General features: G+C 41.3%; 1 protein-coding gene across 1 annotated transcript in view; it reads right to left on the bottom strand.

Moving 5' to 3' along the window:
- The window catches only part of CSMD1 (CUB and Sushi multiple domains 1), a 2,474,714-nt gene that overhangs the window by 361,195 nt on the left and 2,090,281 nt on the right, over nt 1–23,238 (bottom strand). Inside the window, exons 36-39 of the mRNA XM_019520340.1 lie at nt 12,583–12,786; nt 11,483–11,607; nt 10,790–10,886; nt 4,509–4,613 (exon numbers count right to left, since the gene is read on the bottom strand). Coding sequence (XP_019375885.1) covers nt 4,509–4,613; nt 10,790–10,886; nt 11,483–11,607; nt 12,583–12,786 — 531 coding nt within the window. The remainder of the gene's footprint in view (nt 1–4,508; nt 4,614–10,789; nt 10,887–11,482; nt 11,608–12,582; nt 12,787–23,238) is intronic.

Here is a 23,238-nt window from a genome sequence, read left to right as displayed (position 1 = left end):
TTCTTGAAGATGGGGACCACATTTGCTACCTTCCAATCATCTGGCACCTGGCCCAAGCACCACGATCGCTCATAGAGCCGTGCCAGGGGCCCTGCAATAACCCCAGCTAGCTCCCTCAACACCCTGGGGTGGAGATCATCCGGACCCGCTGACTTGAACGCGTCCAGCCCCTCCAGAAGCTCTCTAACCCGGTCCTCCCCAACCTGAGGTCTGAAGGCGATCCCCTCAAGTCCGGCTTCTATCACAGCAGGGAAGTCCCGGTCCCTGCACAAGAAAACGGAGATTGCATACCCTACTGATAACACCTATTTTACCACTCATAGAGAGAAAGGAAGGGGCACAGGAGGCAAACTTGACTTATATAGGCATCTTTTTGCATCATACTCTTCATCCAGATCAATAATAGGACTAAGTCCTCCCTTCTATACTATAGCAATGATCACTAAATGGAACCAAATGCAATATGAGAGTTGATGCAATACTGAAATCATTAAAAATGAAAACTATTTCTTTCTGAGTATACTGAACTAATACACTTTATCCTCACACACTTTCACTTTCAATAGCCAACACTTCCTCCAGACCATGGGCACAGCTATGGATACCAAAATGGCCCTACAATATGCTAACCTTTTTATAAGCCCCCTGGAAGAGGAATTCCTCAAAGACTGAACCATCAAACCCTTGCTATACATAAGATATATCAGTGACACCTTCATCATTTGGACTGAAAACCTGTAATCTCTGATTGATTTCCATCAGAAACTCAACAAGCATCAACCCTCCATCTCTTGAATACTCTAGCACCAACATCTCCTTTTTAGACACTATGATCACTATCCAGAATGGTAAAATACCACCATATACAAGAAAACCACAGACCAACATACATATCTGCATAGAACCAGCAATCACCCTAAACACACCAAGAAAGCTGTAATATACAGCCATGCCCTCAGATACCACTGAATTTGCACTGAGGAGAACACCTGTGATCATCACCTCACAAATCTCAAAACAGATTTCACTCAACAAGGATCCTGCTCCAGAGAGATAGATCACACTTTTAAAAGAGTTACCCAGATACCATACGAAAAATTGTAGCAGTACAGAAAGAACCCCCCATGAATCCCATACCACTGGTTATGAAATAGCACCCCTCCCTGGAAAATCCTCAAACAATTGCAACCCATACTAGAAGAAGACCCAGTTCTTAAAGCGATCTTCCCAGAACCACCCACCCTAGCCTTCAAACAAGTACCACCCTCCAACCTCACCACCAGAAGCAAATTTCCTACAGCTCAAAACACACCAAATGAATCCAGATCATGCCATGACAAGGAATGTAAAACCTGCCAACATATCTTTACCACCCCCACAATAACTGCACCCCACAACAGCATCATCAGCATTCCTGGATCTTATACCTGCACCTCCAGAAATGTAATATATCTCATCTAGTGCATTATGCCCTGATGGAAAATATGTAGGAGAAACCAACTGCATATCAGAATGAACACACACCAGAAATCTATCAAGACAAGAACACCCAATTACCTGTGGGGGCACATTTCTCACAAGAAAACCACTCTCTCTCCAATCTCTCAGGTCTAATCCTTAAAGAGAAGTTATGAAACACCTTTCACAGATGAGCCTATGAACTTCACTTCATCATCCTACTCAATACAAAAAAATTGTAGACTAAATATAGACATTGGACTTATGATACATGATAACCTGCCTAATACCTGATACCTCAGGTAGCCTCTCTACCATTTACTAGCTTTATCCCCCTCCCCCTGCCACACCGGTCTCTCACTGCCTCAATTTACATTTTCACTGACTGGCTTTCTCCCATGTATACTGGCCTCTGGCTTCTATTCCATCCAGGAAGAGCACAGACCAACTGCAGATGCTTCCTCAGCCTCATGAAAGGTGTTTGTACCTGCAGGCTTGAAAGAAGATGTTTTTCCAGCTATTTTAGCTGGCCTACTAAAAAATACTGGATTTACCCAAAGAACCTTGTCTACAAAATGTACACTATTTTTTTAAGTTTGCTAACTGAAAAGGTCTACACCTGGAAACAAAAACAAAAAGTAATACTTCCATTGTTGAGGCCAATTGGGGCTATATAAAGAATGAAAGACAGAAAAAAAAGTTCTGTTTTTTCTATATTTCTCCAATAACCAAAACAATGTTCCATAAACAAACTACTTATTATATTATTTTATTCTATTGTGAAATTCAAGACCTCTTTTTATAAATACATTTTTAATGTAATGATACTTAACCATGTGACAATAATAATGAATGAACAATCTTTATAGGTGTACAGAAAATTACAGGAAAATTATTTTAATAATATCAACTCGCATAAGTAGACAGTGTTAAAAGTGAACCAGAAGATTCAGTATAACCTTGAGAATAATGTATAAGAGCATTCATTGGCTATTATTCTGTACATATATAAGCAATTATATTAACTTCTGGTTGAAGACAAAACCCAAAGCTTAACATCTACAGATGTTTGTAAAATGTGCCTAACAGATTCTTAAAAAACACGTCCTACATAAATAGCATTCATGATCTTGTTTTACATCATCATTAGAACAGCCACATTCAAATACATTTTAACAAACTTGCATACAAATGGTTGTGATAAGCAGGGAATTTAACCAGTCTGAGGTTGCCCTGTGGTTTGTGTCTGGTTCAGAATACTTATCATCAGCTGGAAATCTGGCCTTTCAAAAACTGTGCACACATTTACATTCCAGAAAATTGTTTATCTCAGTTCTAAAGATTACTTATTAAAGCTTATCCTTGTATTTGCTTATTTGTGACTGCTTATTAAAGGAGATGAATATCAACATTAAAGCTTTCTATTGCCTGAATGCATGTGCTCAGTCTCAGAGAAAATTCTTAATTTTCTTTTGCAAGGCAACGGAACACCTGCATACTTAAATACCAAAGACGATTTGTGAATTTGACCTTCATCAACCCATTCATCAGGCTATTAACTCATCCTCATATTCATTTTAAAAAGGTTAGAATTTTCCTTGCAATACCTAACTCCAATTAAAATGAATAATATACAAACATATACATTGAAGTTACCACTCTTTTCTAGTAGTAAACTTATTTTTTTCCAGAGAGAAAAGACAAAAAACATTCAAATATGAATCAAAGACAGATCACGTAGGATCATCCATTCCTATTTTATATTTTAACAAAAGTGTTCAAATGAATGAAGCAATACTTCCTAGAGCATAAGCATATAATATCAGATACTTTACCTAATAACATATGTAGCATTTGTCCCTGAACAAGTTGTTGCTATGTTTTTCTTGGAACACAAAAATTCTGGGATTGGCTTTTACATGCATCACCCTTCTAATTAATCAGGATTTAGCAAACGACTGAATGTACTGCTTTTCTGCCATAGCTTCTATTATGCAGCCACAGAATATGCATTCAGAAACACTTTCCAATGTCCTGGAATAAACTGTTAGTATTTCTTACCCTGGGAATATTTTATAAGATTTATCCGGGGACAACAGGCGTCATGGGTTCTATTGTCCATATTACCAACACAGTTTACAAACTACTGCTCCTTTGACCCTTAGGTTCACCAAAGTATTTATTACAACTGCAGCTATTTTCCAATAGTGAATATATGTTAAGGGAGAAATGGGGAAGCATGGAATAAAAACATGCTCATGTTACTAAGCTAAAAGCGTTTAATGTTATTCATCTGCATTCCCATACTTCTTTCACGAGTAAATGGAATCCTTAAAAAATTAAGAGGTTTTAGAACTATGAACTCAAAAGAATAAAATTGTAATTACAGACTATACTCTTCTAAGGACTGTTGCTTCAAATTTTCTTGCTGAGTTATTTATTTTAACCTTGTGAATAATTATTTTGTGAAGAATGAATTTCTGCTTAATTATTGTCTTTTGCGTGTAAACACACAACAAAATTACTATGAAATAATTACCCTGGATTTTACTCCATAGAAAATTTACTCTAAAGTAATGAGCAGATACATGGCAAGCTTTCTAAGAAACCCATTACAAGCAGCCAGATATTACAGGATGTGGACAGTCTTTGGTAGAGAGCCAGTTTATACTGAGCAAATGGCAAGTAGAAGTGTAGACACATACCCACTACACTGATATAATTTATAAGCTAAACTAGGGTACAGTGACTTGGAACAGTGAAAGAATGTGTACTTGTGTGCTTGCTTCACTTTTACTTCAGGCTAAAAGCAGTTTATATCACAGTAAATGTGTTTTTGTATCTTACCCCTTATATCTTCAGCATGCTAAATCAAATTTGGTGATGAGCAGGAATCCATTGAAAAATGTGGATTTTGGGTTACCTTTTTACATCTGGAAATTGGGGATTTTTTTTTAATCAGAAAAAACCAGGATCCCTTGTTATGAGGCAAGCAAACAAGCAAAAACCTTATTACTTTTGAGAATGATGTAAAGGTCAGAAAGTCTTACTTTTGTATTCCAGGTGAAAACCTGCTGCTGCCACACTAATATCAGAGTGAAAGTGCAGGTAAAGTTGATTGGAAGTGCTATTCAACAATGCTGGCACTGTGGTACCTGCAAGAGACAAGACTGATTAATCTTTGTTAAGTAGAACATCGCATATGGTATTAAAAAAAATCTCCCATAATTTTTCACTGAGCATACATGAACAAGTCTAGAAATAGAAACAAGCCTGTTCTCTCCTTGATGTACCTGGAATTATTATTACCCTGACAAACTTTCAGTCAAATTTCTCTGACAAGTTATGAGATTCTCAGCATGGAGAGACAAGTTATACTGGGATGAAAGGCATTGTGGAGCGCTTGCTATGAGTCAGCTGCTCCACAGTAAGTTTTTTGCATGCCTGCCATTATCCTCCTGGAAGTAGAAGCTAAACAGCAGTAAATTTATCCCTGTTTCATTCACAGGTAAGCTGCCACCATTTAGCTCTCACTGACTGGGATAGCAGCTGACTCATGAAATAGTTACCACAAAGCAGCTGATGCACAGTAAGTCAAGGGACTACCTTCTCCACCTCCTCATGCACTGCTTCTACTCAGTCAAGGAGGTAATCTAACCAAACCTGGGAACCTCAAAATCAAAAAGAAACTCTTTGAAGTCAAATGCTTTTTCATAAGATTCCAGCCTTGATCTTGAAACCTTTGGTAATGGCAGCAGTTGAGCCCTTTCTAGTGATGACATCCTGAGATTGGAACCTAAAGTAGCAGCAACTTTAAAGAGAGCACCAGCTGATAACAGTCAGTTTGAAAATTATTTCACTGGAAAAATGGAGAGACCTGTTTCTTTGTGTAAAGCCTGAGAGACTACTTTGTTTCTATGCTCTCCAAAGAGCTCAATGACAAGATGTGTGGACGGATATCAGAGGTTTGCCTGCCATTTCAATTTTGCTTGGAGTTGTCATTGTGCAAAGCCATGTCTATGGAGGTTTCAATGTACAGAAAATCAGGCAGGTGAAGTATCCGTCATGTAAAGACTGGTAGGGGGAATGTAGTTTAAAGTAGATTTTATGTTGTGCTTTTTGCTTTTGTTATTTATTTGGGATTTGTTTGTTTCTGTGCTTGTTCCCAGGGGTTCTCAATAAAGACCTTTACAGTCACAGACTATAGCCAGAATACCTAGGGTTGAGACCATGTGTGTGCAGCAAAAACATCCCCTCAGTCAGATGCTATGACTATATCCTTTACTAAAGAGACCAGAACAATCTAAGACACAATTTCAAAAACCTTTGAATTCTTTGGTACAAGTAAGTCTTGCTGCAAAATTTTCATTCCACCCAGATGTGTGCTTTGGGAATATGGAATACTCCAGCCTACTATATTGAGATGTGGCAGATGCTAGGGAGATATGGAATATTCAAAGGCTATTGCATAGATGCCTTAAGTGTTATATATATCTTTCTTTCCTGGCTCAATGGGCAAGATTCCTGTAGGAAATAAAGTCACTGATGGATAATTAATGCAAAACTCTAACGCCTATTTCAACGGAAAATAAATACAAACTGTATAAAGAGGCAGCCCTGAGCTTGGGCAGAAGACATTCACATTGCATCTAAGAACTTAAGGAATGTGAAAATATATCTAATAGGGTTATATGAGGGAGATAAGAGATACCTAGTAAGTTTAGAATATGAACAGTTTAGGATATTAACCCAGGAGGTACACAGTCCCAACAGGGGGAATGCCCTCCTGGACCTGGTTCTGGCCACAAGCGATGACCTGGTGAGGGGACTCCACGTTCTTGACCACCGGGTGACAGTGATCATCGCCTACTGGAATTTGCCATACAGCACAGGGTGTCAAGGGCCTGCAGTAAGACAGTAGCCCTTGACTTCAAGAGGCCCAACTTCAATGAGTTGAGGAGATTGGTTGGAGAGGCACTGGGGTCCTGGAGAGTTGGGGAATTGGGTTTCCAAGATGAGTGGTCGTTCCTTAAGGAGACGATCCTCCATGCCCAAGTGGTGACAGTCCCAATGAGAATCAAAGCAGGCAAGAGTGCTCAAAAGCCCCCCTGGCTCACCAAAGGCATTCAGGAATGCCTGAAAGCCAAAAAAGAGGCATACACCCAGTGGAAGGGAGGGGCTATCACCAAAGAGGAGTATACCTCCATCACTCGGGCTTGTAGGGGGGCTGTTAGAAAAGCTAAGGCAGATACGGAATTAGGGCTAGCATCAAGGATCAAGGACAACAAAAAGTCCTTTTTTAAATACATAGGGAGTATGAAGAAAGCACCAGGTAACGTTGGGCCTCTGCGGGATAGGCAATCTGGTGGTTGCACCAGAGGAAAGGCAGACCTTTTTTATAATTTCTTTGCCTCCATTTTTTTGTGCAGGTACTAGGACTCCTCCACTGAGATTCAGGATGGACTCAGGAGTGACTTTGACAGGGCTAGGGCCGGGGAGGACTGAGTTAGGGAAATTCTGGAGGGGCTGGATGTGTCCAAATCAGCAGGTCCAAATGCTCTCCATCCCGGGGTGCTGAAGGAATTGGCAGGGGTTATCGAGGGGCCCCTGGCACAGCTTTATGAGCACTTGTGGTACTCTAGCCAGGTGCCAGATGACTGGAAGAGGGCCAATGTGGTCCCCATTTTCAAAAAAGGGAGGAGGGAGGACCCGGGGAACTATAGGCCCGTTAGTCTTACTTCAATCCTGGGGAAGCTCTTTGAGAAGACTATCCAGGAGCACATCTGGGAAGGACCAGCAGGGGGGATGAGGCTCAGGCGCAACCACCCTGGGCTCATTAGGGGCAGGTCCTGTCAGACCAACCTGACTGCCTTCGACGATCAGGTCACAAAATCATTGGACGTAGGTGTTGCAGTGGATGTAGTCTTTCTGGACTTCAGAAAGGCCTTTGACACTCTCCCACCCCATTCTCATTAAAAAGCTAGGCGACTGTGGCATTGATACCTACACAGTCAGATGGGTCACAAATTGGCTGAGGGACTGCACCCAGAGAGTGGTGGTGGATGGGTCATATTCGACCTGGAGGGATGTGGGCAGTGGGGTTCCCCAGGGCTCAGTCCTTGGGCCCACACTGTTTAATCTCTTTATTAGTGACTTGGATGAGGGGGTGAAAAGCACCGTGTTCAAATTCGATGATGACACCAAGATCTGGGATGAGGTGGACATGCTAGAGGGGAGGGACAGGATACAGCTGGACCTGGACAGGTTGAGAATAGGATGGGATTCAATACTGACAAGTGCAGGGTACTGCACTTGGGCAGTAAGAACCAGCAGCATACCTACAGGCTGAGGAACTCCCTTCTCGAAAGCACAGTGGCAGAAAGAAATCTTGGAGTCATTATCGATTCCAAAATGAACATGGGCCGCCAATGTGAGGACACAGTCAGGAAGGCCAACCGCACCCTGTCATGCCTCCACAGATCATCACAAGCAGGACCAAGGAGGTGATCCTCCCCCTCTATACTACACTGGTCAGGCTGCAGCTGGAGTACTGTGTCCAGTTCTGGGTGCTGCACTTTAGGAGAGATGTGGTCAGCTTTGAGATGGTCCAGAGGAGGGCCACTCACATGATCCGGGGACAGCAGGGCAGGCCCTATGAGGAGAAGCTGTGGGACCTGAACCTGCTCAGCCTTCACAAGAGAAGGCTGAGAAGGGATCTGGTGGCCATCTACAAACTTACGAGGGGGGACCAGCAAGGAATGGAGAGACCCTGTTCACTCGTGCACCACCCAGAGTAACAAGGAATAATGGCATAAGTTGCTTGAGAGTAGGTTCAGGCTGGACATTAGAAGACACTATTTCACAGTCAGGGCAGCTAGGATCTGGAACCAACTTTAAAGGGAAGTGGTGCTGGCTCTTACCTTGTGGGTCTTTAAGTGGAGGCTTGACAATTACCTAGCTGGGGTCATATGAGTCCAGGATTCTCTCCTGTCTAGGGCAGGGTGTTGGATTTGATGATCTACTTATGTCCCTTCCAACTCTACATCTATGAATCTATGAACATACACTTAAACTGTTCATCATTTTAGGACACTGTCTCCATAATACTGCATTACCCAAATCTAAGATAACCCTGAATTTAAGATGATCCCCTAAATAGATTCTACATGTGGAAAATTTATCAATGTATTATTTCCCAGGCACTGAATGTAATTATTGCAGGGTCATATTTAATTCATCCCTCCCACAGCAACAGGGAGCAGACAGTGGGAAATAGGGAAGTCTAACATCATTATACTTTAGGTAGAAACCTGAAATCCATTCCGTTCAATATGAATTTTAGGAGACAGTTCTCTACCATCTCTCTCTCTGCAATTTGCTGTCCACATATCTATGGAAGGGGCATGTAGGCAGCGGATCATGGCTCTGCTCCAGCTCCAGACCACACTGTCACCACTGCAATAACGCAGCCCCAGCCCTGATGCAGCTCCCCACCCAGCTGCGCACCCTGCCAGTATTGCTAGAGCCCGTCTCCATAGAAACCCTGGCCCCATACTTGCGCAGTGCCACTGCTATTGAGGTCTCCATGGAAAACTGCCACAGCAACATGTGTAGGGGCTGCTAGGAAATGGTGTCCAGCCGCTGGCCAGTTTGGCCATTTAGCCCACCCCTGCTCTACATGGATCCCTGTAGGAAGAGTTGTCACTTTATGACTGTCTGTGGGACCTTTGGAAGCTAGAAGGGTATAGGAGGTGGATCCATATCTCAGGGAAAGAGATTGTAACCACTTTAATCCAAACCTTTGATCTATACTGAGCTGGAACATTTAAAAAGAAAAGGGTGAAAACCACTGAGGACCAAATGATTCATTTTTAGGAGGGAGATAATTGGAGCGGACACCTTTTATAGTATCTAAGGCCTTTCAGGTAAAACTGTCTGGGGTAAGAAGCAAAAATAAAGCCTTTTCAACCATCCTATCCCAGTAAAGGTCTTGCCCACAATTTCTGGGATCATGATTTTTGTCTTTCTGATTGTAATCTGTGAAGCCAGGCCATTTTCCAGGAAAAAGCTAGTTCTGGGGACCATAGCTTTGTTTAATCAACAAATTTCCTTTTTTATGGAACTTTCTCATTGAAAACAAATGAGAAACTTCTAAAAAGTATTTTTAATAGCCTTTCCAAGCATTAAGCATAATGAACATTTGGAAAATGGCTAATTAAAAATGATACATGACAACATCCCTAATAAAGACAGCAGATCCTGATTCTGACTCTTTCTCAGCTTCCTCACTTTTCCATGATGAAGTAGCTACCACTGTTAGTTAGCTGTAGCTACACTTTCCTGCCATGATCTGGTTCAATAATATAAATTGATCAATTAAGTCAAAGCCTAATCTCCCAACCTTCTTCCTTTAAGCTGAACAACCTTTGCAGATCTCATGGATTCAACTTTATTTCTTGTCCGCACAAAGGTAGCTTCAATCAAGAGTTGCCCTTTGAATAGTCAAGATAATTTCTTTCCTCAGTGCTCTCTGAATATCTTGCAAGTGACCCTTATCTGTCTTTTCTATTCCCCACATCCACTGTGTGGGAACTAAGGAAAGCCTTTCACTCCACTTTGTTGGAGTTTCTCTTCAGCAAATTCACCCCCTAGCCCTGGAACGCTCTTGCTATGCAATAGAATTAAGCCTGGACTCACTCAGAATACGTAAGTCTGAGATAAAATTAAGTGAACCATCCTCTGTAAGCTTGGATTCATATTTGTAGGGTTTAAATAACACATTCCTTTAATTAAAAAATATATTTTATGAAAGGGGAGTGTAGCCAGATTTGTCTAATGTACTGTGAAATGTAATTTGACACAACAAATTACATGGTTTGTTGTATCTTTAGTTTCCCAGTTTGTTCTGCTTTCTGAGGTGTACTGAGCTTATATGAATACCAAGTGACTTAATCTTCTTCCTAAAAGTGTGAGGCCAACAAGGCCAAATTTAAGTGCAAGTAACTAAAGCATAATGCCCAAGGGTAAGCTCCACTTCATGTTAATGAAGCATATTTACATAATTTACAAATTACAATTGACAATGGGGAAAATTTTTCAAAGTTACTGTCAGGCTCCTAAATCCCACTTATTTTCATGCAAAATAATGTATAAGAAGGCCTTTGAAAAGTTCTCTCAGTGTAATTACATGAAAAAAAGTTATATCTGTTCATATATCTAACTGAAGACTAGAAAGTGGCTTATAAAATCATGGAAGCCTTCCTACCTGCGGTATCCATATTCTGGCCACCATTAAGAGAGCTAGTTTATTTCAGTTAGAGCATACACTTACCTGAAAAACTCCCAAGTCGTGGTGCTGTCATATCACCACCATCATAGATTTCAAGAGAGTCCCAGTTATGTTCTGTGGCAAAACTGATGACCTGGATCTGTAAAACAACATCACTGAGTTTTTGGGGGTGGGGTTTAACCAAAAGTTAAATGTAGACAAACTAAAGAAACAAAAAAAGAAGAAACAAATCCTACAAAATTAGGCACAAAGAAAGAAAAACAAAAAAATTAAAGAAAATACATCTGATTCTCTACTGCCTTCTATTTTTATAATTACCAACAGTCATGCCAAATGAGTATAAAAGCATTATCAAATCAGAATGGAAGACTTTTGTGTGCATCTTATACGGGTAAAATACAAAGTACAAAAAAAGTGCAGAATAAAGGAAATGTAGACCTTTGTTCCTTATTGTACCTCAGAGACATAAATGCAACCGTAAAAGAAAACATAGTAGACTGCAGGGCTAGGATCTACTTTTACTATTCTACTCAGTTAAAAGAGAAAGCCGGAAGTCATGGCACCCTTTCTTCCCTGATCAACAGTGAGCAAAAAAGAGATTAGAAAGTAATTTTTAAAATAATGGGGCAAAATATGTGATTATTCTTTTCTAATTTGTCTAGAAAACAAAGAAACAAAACCACTGTGCTATGAAGCATTTATGAAGCATCTATGTTTGGCAGAATATGGACTTGCCTGAATACCTGATCCCTCAGTCACTATGATTTTCCACACACAATTCAAGCTGTTACCATAGGGTTCAGGGTAACCTGGTGATAAGATAGTGCCCCTCCGTTCAGTAAAATTTCCACTGCATGGCACTGAAAGACAATGTTAGCAGAAATTATGACACTGCCAAAAGCACTTCAGTGAACAGAAAAGTAACACTAGCAGTGCAGCTTGATCTAATGTCCATAACTCTCCTTTTCTGTTGGAAATGCATTAGGTTTAAGTGGTGGTCTGCACTCTGGAATAAAAGTTTTCAATTGCATGAAATGTAATCAGGACACCTAAATCTACAGAACCTCTAATATTCCTTTCAGCTGCTAAAAGACACTGCAGTGCATTAGATGTTATTGTTACTATACAGTCCAACTTTTCCTTAGATTCCAAGAAAAGACTCCTCAGAAAATGAGTCACTGAAAGCTACTGTACTTAGATGATTACAGATAATTATAATTTAAATACTTTAGAGTTTATTTTCCTCTTCAGACAGACACATAACTCCCATGGATATCAATGAATTTATGCAGAATTCCAGGGAAAAGAAAAGAATGCTTTAATATTCACAAATAAGTCCAAAGTACTAAGCATTATTCCACCAGAGGCTTTTACAAAAGGAAGCAAACTGACTAAAGCTAATGATGGTATTGGTATGCATTGTACATTACTACTACTTACATCTGTCTGTCTGTCTGTCTGTCTATCAATCTATCTATCAGTATACATCTGGTAAAAGGGTACCACAAAATGGCACAACAAATTGGCATTTTGTCAGTTTTCACAGAACGATGTTCCATCCTACATTTATAACTTTAAAGGAGTCATGTAGTTAATAATATTCAAGAAAACATGCATCACACTTGTTAATCTAATCTATGAAAGAGCATACTGCCTACCAACCAGCTGCTACTCAATTACTTTTGATATGACAAATTGCTCTTTTAAATTGGACATGACTGGTATTAATCAATGGAGAGTGTATCTATGTATTAAATATTATTTTCTGAAACAACTCATGATTTCTGATTTGAAGACTTGGGTACCTCAACAGATGACCTAAGATAATTGCTTACCTACGCAGCTTGGGACTGTGTCATTCCACTGAGCTAAAGCATTAGGCACAGACTGGCACTGGATAGCTTTAGAGCCTTGCAGCAGATACCCAGCGCTACATTCAAATCGAACAACAGAGCCTGCTGAAAACTCAGAGCCAATTCTCCTCCCATATCTAGGCTCTGGAACAGAGCTGCATTGTGTATCACTGGTACGTGGAACAGCTGCATGAACAGAAAAAAGACACCATTACCCAAAAAAGCTGTTTATTATCTGAGAAAAAAAAAACAGATTACTAAAAACATATACATTTACCATATGAAATCTAACTCCACAGAACATGTTGTAACTTATGGTATCACAAAGCACTTAAAAGCATCTTGCCCATGTGTCTTCTTGCAGTCGTGTTTTCTGGGAATTTGGAATGGTATATGGTACCTTCTTCAACACCTGCCGTACTAGTACACTAGTTGTAGTTGACTTTTATAAAAGTGATCTTACAATGAGTTGATACTGTTATGTAACAGAAACTATCATTGCTAAACTAAGAGAATTTTGTAACAATAATTGTAGAGAAAAAACATGATAGGATCCTTTATTGGCTCCAGGGCTACCAATTTCCTTTGAGGGTTATATGCACATGCACACACAAAATCAAAAAATACTTTTAAAACAGTAGAATTCATTAGTGCTGATCTGCGCCAAACTCTGACCAGGGAGTGGTATGTCAGCTGCCCTACATCTGGAATACCCCCAGTAGACATCATGACCTGGAGACACGCCAGAGAATCAGAATTTCTAACCATTTTTTCCCTTCCTGTTAATAATATATTTCTGGCCTATAGAAGCAGCCAAAGGTTTCACTTTTCCCCTCCCAACAGCTCCATCCTCCTTCTGCTCCCTTAAGCGGTGTAACAACATGGCCAGGCACCCAGGGCAGCTACTAGCCACAGGGGCAGTGGCAAATTCTGTTTGCCATTGTGCCACTTGTACAGTTGTGTGACTCCAGCAGCAGCTGTGGGGGCTTTTTCTGTCTCTCCTCCCCCAAAGTCAGCATCCTGGTGACTTCTTTGGTTGTTCTAACCTTGCTAAGCCACTGGCTTACAATACTGACAGCTTTTCTGCATGTGTTTCATATTTGTTTTTCTGTCGCACATACAACACTAAAAACAGCCTGCATGCAAAATATAAAACGTTTAATGAAGCACTGACTTTGTTCATATAAAGTATATTATAGTACATATATTTGTTCATAAAGAGATACTTGAAGAATTATTTTAGTATATTGTGGGTACATCTACATATGCAATTAATGCAACCGCTCCTGGGCACAGCATCTACATGTGTGCCTGAGACAGCAACAGTTTCAACCTGGGCAGAGCAGGCCCCTGGCTGGCTGGGCTGACCAGGACCAATGTAGTTAAATATAAGCAATATATACAATGTATGAGGTAAAAAAACCCTTTCCTGAAGAAGCTTTTGCGATATGCAACCTGACTACAATAAAAACGTGTAGTGTTTTTTTAACTTGCTGAAGCAATCATCTTTAATATGTTCCCTTTCATCTTCAGCTTACAAAGACACAGTAAACATATTTTATTTGAGTCACTAGGATATATAGTAGCACAAGGTTTAAATTCTCAGCCTTATAGATTCATAGATTCATAGATGCTAGGTTTGGAAGGGACCTAAAAAGATCATTGAGTCTGACTCACTACCTAGGCAGGAAAGAGTGCTGGGGTCAGATGACCCCAGCCAGATGCCTATCCAGCTTTCTCTTAAAGACTCCAAGCACCACCTCCCTTGGAAGCCCATTCCAAATTTTGGCCACCCTTACCGTGAAGAAGTTTTTCCTGCTATCTAGCCTAATCTGCTCTCTGGCAGTTTGTGACCATTGTTCCTTGTTACCCCAAGAAGTGCCCTGGTGAACAGAGCATCTCCGATCCCTTGCTGTATCCCCCTAATGTATTTGTAGGTGGCCACACGATCACCTCTCAGCCTTCTCTTGCAGAAGCTGAAGAGGTCCAAGTCCCTCAGTCTCTCCTCATAGGGCTTGTCCTGTAAGCCCCTAACTATATGAGTGGCTCTCTTCTGGACCTTCTCAAGTCTATCAACATCCTTCTTAAAGTACGGTGCCAAACTGGATGCAGTACTCCAACTGCGGTCTAACCAATGCCGCATAGAGGGGAAGCATCACCTCCTTGGTTCTATTTGTCATGAATCTGCTGATGTATGATAAAGTCCGGTTAGCTTTGCTGATGATTTCTTACGTTCATCTTGGAGTCCACTATGATGCCAAGATCCCTTTCCATTTCTGTGCTGCTGAGAGGGTCACTTCCCAGCCAGTAGGTGTGTTGGATATTTTTGCACCTTAGGTACAGCACTCTGCACTTGTCCTTGTTGTACTACATCTTATTGTGTACTGCCCACTTTTTTTAACCTGTCCATGTGTGCCTGCAATCATTCCCTACCCTCTAAAGTGTGCACTTCACCCCACAATTTAGTATCGTTTGCAAACTTGGACAGAGCACACTTCACACCCACATCCAATCACTGATAAAGATATTGAAAAGTACAGGTCCGAGGACCAAACCCTGTGGAAGCCCACTACCCTCATCCTTCCAGGTTGATACCGACCCATCTACCACCCTCTGGGTATGACCGCTCTGGGTACGACCCATCTATTACCACTCTCTGGGTATGACTGCCAATTTGCCACCCACCAGGCTGTGTAAACATCTGTGTCACAGCCTCTTAATTTATTTATGAGAATGGGATAAGATTCCATATTGAAGGCCTTGCCAAAGTTCAAGAAAATGACATCCACCTCTCCTCCTGCGTCTAAGCATTTTGTGACCCTGACATAAAATGAAACCAGATTGGTCAGGCATAATCTACCTCCATGCTGGTTTCTCTACTGCATTATTTTTCCTGCTGGACTCCCATAAATATGATCCTTCATAATCTTTTCAAAGTCCCTTCCAAGGATGGCGGTGAAATTGACTGGCCTATAATTACTTGGGTCCTCCTTGCTCCCCTTCTTGAAAATAGGGACCACATTGCCATTTTCCAGTCCTCCAGGACCTGACTCAAGTGCCATGAGTGCTCAAATGGTTCTGCTATGACAACAGTCAATTCTTTCAGTGCTCTCAGATGAAGCTCATCCAGGCCTGCTGACTTAAACACATCCAGTCCATCCAAGTGACTGCACAAAGTCAGCGTCAACAGTTGCTGGGCTGGTGTCGTTCTGATGCCCATCTAAGAACCCATTAGGAGACTTATCTTGACCCCTGTTCAGGAACACCAAGGCAAAAAACTCATTGAAGAGCTCAGCCTTGTCCCTGGCTGAGCTCTTAACACACAGCCCTAGCCCACAGTGTGCACACACCCCCACAGCTCCAGACCAAAGCACATATACACCCCACCCTTTGTTTGTCATCAGTGCTAATCAGCATAGCCAGAGCATTCCTAACTCTACTAAGCTGTGTGGAGCCTGGGCTGACTTAAAAAAAAAAACATGTTCCAAGCCAAATCAGACAAATCAATTCCAAATCCATGAGTCATTCAAGAACCATATATGACCTTACTATCAGCAAACATCAGCCACCCCCACCTAGGGCTTAAGATGCTTCCAAATCCTTTGGCAGGCATCCTACATGTAGGCCCAAGCCCACAGGCTTGTGGTTCAGATGCCCTCAAGTTTTGCTTGCCCACAGCCGTATGGCCACAAGAGCAAGCTAGGAAGGATTCTCCCATGTCCATAAAGTAGACTTATAGCCAAGATCTTCCCATTGGAAGAGAAAGTGTAGATCTTGCATGACCAATCCCATCACCTTCTATGACCAGGTGACCTATCACCTAGACAAGGGAGAAGAGATTGACATCATATATCTGGACTTTAAAAAAGGCTTTGATCTGATGTTCCATGATCTTCTCATGGAAAAATTGGACAACTGTGGCCTTGGCTACACCACAGTCTGATGGCTGAGGAATTGGCTCAGACTAAGTGGCCTATAATTACCCAGGTCCTCCTTTCTCCCCTTCTTGTAAATGGGGACCACACTGGCACTTTTCCAATCCTCTGGTAACTGGCCAGAGCCCCACGAGTACTCATAAAGCCATGCCAGGGGCCATGCTATGACCCCCACCAATTTCCTCAGCACCCTTGCGTGGAGAGTACCTTTGGGGCATAGTGACCACACCTGAGGATAGGCTAGTGATGCAGGCTGACTTGGATAAGCTTAGTACGTGGGTGGATATAAACCTGATGATGTTCAATACTGAAAAATGCAAGGTACTCCACCTTGGGGAAAAAAACTCGCAGCATGCTTATAGACTTGGCAGTGCTACACTCGCTAGCACCATGGCTGAAAAAGACTTGGGGATCATGATTGACCATGAGATGAACATGAGCCACCACTGTGATGTTGCAGCTGGTAAAGCAAATAAAACTCTGGCTTGCAACCATAGTTGCTTCTCAAGTAAATCTCAGGATGTCATCTTCCCACTGTATTCAGCCTTGGTGAGGCAGCAGCTGGAGTACTGCATCCAATTCTGGACTCCACGATTCAAGAAGAATTTCAAGAAGCTTGAGAGAGTCCAGAGGAGAGCCATGTACATGATTAGAGGGCAAGAGAATAGGCCTTATAATAAGAGGCTGAGAGCCATGGAACTCTTCAGCCTGGAAAAGCGCAGGCTCAGGGATCATAGAATCATAGATGTAGGGTCGGAAGGGACCTTGTAGATCTTCAAGTCCAACCCCCCGCCTGGGCGGGAGAAAAGACTGGACTCAAATGAGTCCAGCCAGGTAGTCATCAAGCCTCTGCTTATAGATCCCCAGGGTAGGAGCCAGCACCACTTCTCTAGGAAGTTGGTTCCAGCTCCTAGCTGCCCTAACTGTGAAGATTAGACATCTTGCAGATGTCTAATCTAAATCTACTCTCTAATAGGCAAGGATGACCTGGTTGCTGCCTATAAATACATAAGGGGTGTGCATCAGGATCTGGGGGAATGTCTGTTCACCAGAGCACCCCAAGGGATAACAAGGACCAATGGTCATAAACTCCTCCATGACTGTTTTAGGCTGGACATAAGAAAAAACTTCTTTACTGTTCAAGCCCCTAAGGCCTGGAATAGACTCCCTCCAGAAGCGGTGCAGGGACTCATTTAAGAAACGTTTGGATGCCTGTCTTGCTGGGATCCTTTGACCCTAGCTGACTTCCTGCCCCTGGGGCAAGGGACTGGATGCGATGATCTTCAAGGTGCCTTCCAACCCTAATGTCTATGAATCTATGAATTTAAGTGGGAGACTGTGCCATACCTCAGTCAAAGTACAACCCCCTGCCAAGAAAGTGGCTTTCCCCAATGACTTGGAAAGCTGCCTTAGTGGTCATGATATTGAAGTATTTCTTGCATTCTTCTGAGCTCCACAGAGCCCCATGCAGTCAGTAACTGAAGAGGAGTAGGGTAAGTGGGTAAAACCAGAATATAATCAATAATCACATTTACATAATCTGATTATGCAAGGATACTTGTAAGCAGAATAAAAGAGATGTTCCTTTTCTTATAACTGCATCCTTGGCATCACTTTTAAATGTGAGACTCTGCAGACACTTCACCTTAATTTAGTGCTGCTTCAGGACAGGTCTCTTCTGCAGTGAGAGGGGCTCTTCCTCATTAATGTAAATTACTATGCAGATCTCCCCTTGCATTTTGTTTCTTTAGGATTATCTCCACAATAAAAAGCCCTGTTCTGTGGCTCCTCCTCTGGCTGTCTTTAGTCTATTTGGCTTCATAAAGGTGCAGCTATATCTATCACACATATTACATCCTGCGGTACATCCACAATATTACAAAGTTGTCATTTTATTGGTGAGGCTTGGGTCTATTAACTAACACACTACTATTTTGTTTAAGACTAAGAACTAGAGGCTATTACACGCATGGATGCTGGATTGATCATCAGTTTGACTATAGAGGAATCAAAATCCTTGCTATCACAGCTGAGCCCATATAAATGATTTATGTCAAACCTCTCACCTTATGACATAGCAAAGACGCAAGCATAAGATATTGACATAAATCGGAATAAACTATTTCCAATCCTATTTATATCTGAATGATCCAGCATCAGATGGCAGCAGGCCTGACCCTATTTTGGAACACAAACACCAGGCTCTGAATCACTTAGATACTCATTCAAGACAGTATTACAGATAATCATTATGCCTAATACATCTAATTTACAGAAATGTTGCTAACCGAGAAAAGAAAATGAAGAGAGGATAGATGAGACAGAAAAAACACATGTTTTCAAGAAAATGGCTTTGTAAAAACCATTACAGACCTGAATCCAAAGCCACAAACCTAATTTGTTTCTTGTTCAGACCAGAGTAAATGCAAGGTATAGCCTTCTCTTCCTTCAGCCCTCCTTCTAACTTTTTCCAATAGTGTTGTCAGGCTAGACTTGCCAAAGTGCACCACGGAGAAATTTTATTTTCTATAATAATTATTCACCATATTTTAGTAAATGTTTCACACTGCTGTGAAACAAATTTGAAATCAGCCCAGTGGAAAAGTGAGCAGGGAATAAGGTCAACCTGGAATAGAGGGTAATAACTAAAATGAGCGAATGTGCAGGCCAGATTGTGGGTTCATTGAAAGTGTAGATACTATTCTCCAGTGTATTTACAATGCTGTACATGTGTTCACATTTTTCAGAAAAGAAAGAAACCCCAAAGTGAGGTAGCTTATTTATGAAATGTAATTAAACATGATAAACTCATCAAATTAGAAGAAAATAGGTATTAAATAGAGGTTCTAATGTATCTACCTTTTAAAATGTACACAAAAATTAATATTCAAATTGTCAGGGTTTTCCTAAGAACAATGGACTTGTTTAATTAAGTTTATGATGCTGAGGACAGTATTTCCTATTTCTCAAGACTAGCTCTTTTTAGCCACAGACCAATATAAGTGGATGAACTAAAGCACAGCAGTGGCTACTCTTAGATGGCTGACACACATCACACTTAAGACATGATTAATTGGTTAATCACAGCTTAAGTAGTGACCTGGTCACACATTCATTCAATGAATGGTGTGATAAAATGAGAAATAAGCCACAAAGTTATCACACAAAGTAATAACTTTGTGCCTGATTCCTATCATACCTTCAATTGAACACATGGCCAACACTCCCAACCTCTGGAGGTCTTCAAATCTCCTGTGTGCTCCAGAGGCTGGGAAATCCTGATTAGGACTCCCAGCCAGAGGAACACAGGGAGCTAAGCTTGCTACTTGCCGATGCAGGGGGAGCCTAAGATCAGGCTACCCCTGCACTGGCAATATGGCATGATGGGATCTGATGCTTGATTCCACAACCATGCTTCCTGCATTCATGTATGGCATGGAAGGAAGTGCAATTGCTGGGATCCCACAGCAGAATCCATCTTGCCTTTAAATTAAATCTGTCAGTGTTCTTTGAGATAAAACCTTATGCAATAAAATATATGCCTGCACTTCATAAAATGTAAGTTAATTTCATTTTAAATTCTTTGAAAGTAGTTCAACCAGACAGCTGGCCCTCCCCTTGCTACAGGCTTCAGATAAATAGAAACTGTGGGTATTCGGGAAAGCAAATACTTCCTTTTGGGAAAGAAAACAAATTAAAAGCTACAGTTCAGATTCAAATGGGGCAGAACTCCAGATAAGAACTCCAAAGTCAAAGAGCAACCCTTTGTTTCTTTATAGCAAGTGGGTCCTGCTCCTAGTTCTGCCTCTGCCCCTGCTCACCAAGCCTCTAGTGACAAGTCACAGCTGGGCAGGTAAGGACAATCAGAAAGTTTTTTGCCTTACCATGTGACTGTTCCACTAAGCTGAACAACACTAGGTTAATTACCATTTGTTCAGCTTATAGTATAAGGTCCAACAAGGTCCTTAGGGTGATATCTTAGGGTGATCTCAGTATGCCCTCTCCCTATAACAAGATGCTGAAGACTCCCACCTACTCATTTGCTTTCCTCCCCCTAATGACACTGTAAACCTGGGATAGGCAACCCCTGGCACATGTGCCCAAGCATGGCATGTGAAGACATTTTGCTTGGCATGTGTGCCTTGGGAAGGACAGCCAAGGAGTTGGGAGGGCCCAAACCTTCTTACGGCAGTAGACTGCAGCTCCTTCCCCACCATCTGCCTAAAGATGAGTGTGCATTCTCCACTGGCAATGAGCCAGGCCAGGGCTTCATGGACTTCAGTGCAGCTACTTGCAGCCTCCCTGCTGCCTGCTGCAAGCAGCCTAGGCTTTGTGGCAGGCATGGACTCATTGGGGTGGATGGTGGGGAAGGGTTCGGGGCTGCACTGCTACAAGGGTAAGGCCCCTTGCAACTCCTTCCCTGTCCACCCCTGGCATGCCAACATCTTAGATGTTGAGGTTGTGGGTGTTTTTCAGCACTCTGACCAAAAACACTGCCTAACCCTGCTGTATGCCACATTGAAATGACTCCACATTACTCTGGGTGTGGACAGACATACAACTAAAATGTTTCCAAATAAAATACACTCACAAATGCTCCAGAAAGGAAATGTTTCAGCTGGTGGGCACACGTACACCCTCATGTTCTACTGTTTGGAACATTTCAAAATGCTGCAGCTTCTTCCAGCCAGTATTGGGTAGGGGGCACTTGAACAGGCTGCAGCAACCAGCATCTTAGCTCCCCTCAGCAACTGGCATCTCAGCTTCATTTCCTCTCCCTTCATAGTGATGGAAGGTAAAGGAAGAGGAGAGCTGAAACCAGAGCAGTGAAGTACAGGATGTGGGAGGAAGGAAAGAAGCAGGGGCTGCCCTCAGCTTTAGCCTCAGCCCCAGCTGGGCTTCTATCAAGCAGCTCCTTATCTAGCACCTGGGACCTGAGGATATACTTTTAAGTATCTTGAAACGTCTTCTCTCTTGGGGTCCTTAAAACAGCAGTAGGAAGAGTAGTGCATATTACTAATATCACCAATGTAAACATTAACAAATAATTTAGACTATGCAAATCATGACACTAACTTAAAAACTTCCCCTCTCTCTTATTAATTGAACTTCAGTTACATAGCTGGGCTCTACAACTGTATGACAGTTGAAATTTTCATATGATCTCTAGCAGATGGGATTGTAGGTTAAATAACATATCTCAGATATGTATGCAAAATGATTGATATGAATTGGCCACATTGCATGGGAAAAGTGCCCTCTCTCCTGGTAATGAATGGAATGGTGTTATTATGCTAATATTTCTTCACCACTATTCTCTTTGTTTTGCTATTCTGTTCCATTTCACTACCTTTGAAAAACAACTAGTCATTAGCCTGTATGATGGCCAAAAATTAAATGAAAAATGTTGAGATTTAAATTTCTTGTGTTCTTCCATTTCTCGCCTAATTGTGTACCAGATATTAACATAGCCAAAAGGAAACAAAGAAAGACAATTTAGTTATCCTTGCTATGCTAATTCACTGTTTTTCCCTCTCTTTAAAGAGAAGTACTGATTTTCAATGAAAACTGGTTTTCATTTCATGACAATACATACGTTCAGAAGAAGCTGAAATTCAGCTTATTGTCACTGGGTACATCTCCACATTCATTAATGCAATTTGCTAAAGAGCATCCATTGTGAGGAACTAGAAAAAGGTGCATTTGGGTTTTTTGGGATGCTTTGATGCACATTAAAATAGGCTAATACGCATTAAAGTGCACATGTAGATGCACCCACTGTTAGTTAAACCACCAAAATGTAACATATTTTTGAAAGTGAATGTCATATATTTTAGCTTTCTTTTAACTCATTACTCAAGTTTACCTCATATCTTTGTGTGTGTGTTTTGCTGCTACTTAGTTATTTCTGTCATTAAATAATGGTGGAATATTTCCCGTGGCATTCTAGCACACAGAAGTAAGTAGGTAATCATCAGAAAGATATTTTTAATACACCTTCACTATTTCAAACAACTCAACTTTGACTTTTTTATTTAAATTGAAGTGTGAAAATGATTTACATTGTTACAACTCCAAATTCATTGGTAGTGCTTTTTCCTTGTTAACAGGAAGCCAAATAGCATGTTTTTATTTGCCCCTGAAGGAAATAATGTTTTTAAGTGTGTAATCCTCCTCCTCCAACCTTTGGCAATATAAAGACCTAGGAATACAGAATGTCATTTGAAATGTAGTACATGGTATTTATCTCTAAATATCTTTGCTCAAAACTAGACTTTTAACAATCATTACAGTTTGATAAGAAGCACTGTTTTTACTGGATGTCCTCAATGGATGTTTCACCTAATTAAAAACAATAGCATTGGATTTTAAATGTAGTTAAGATGAGACATAATTGACTTGAGACAAAGCAAAATTTCTGTTTCACACTTGTGCAGTACAATGCCTAGACAAACACAGAAACTGTATTCAAATCTGGTAGTCAGTCAATAGGAAATATGATTCTAACTGGCTTTATTCAATGCAAGTCCCCTGGCACGGCTTTATGAACACTCATGGTGCTCTGGAGAGGTGCCGGAGGATTGGAAGAGGGCCAACGTGGTTCCCATCTTCAAAAAGGGGAGGAAAGAGGACCCGGGGAACTACAGGCCAGTCAGCCTTACCTCGATCCTGGGCAAGCTGTTTGAGAAAATTATTCTGGCAC

This window comes from Gavialis gangeticus, unplaced genomic scaffold, assembly GCF_001723915.1.
Source record: "Gavialis gangeticus isolate Ggan-Ray unplaced genomic scaffold, GavGan_comp1, whole genome shotgun sequence".
Taxonomy (NCBI): domain Eukaryota; kingdom Metazoa; phylum Chordata; order Crocodylia; family Gavialidae; genus Gavialis; species Gavialis gangeticus.
The sequence above is the reverse complement of the archived record's forward strand: the minus strand, read 5'-3'. Positions and strand labels throughout refer to the sequence as shown.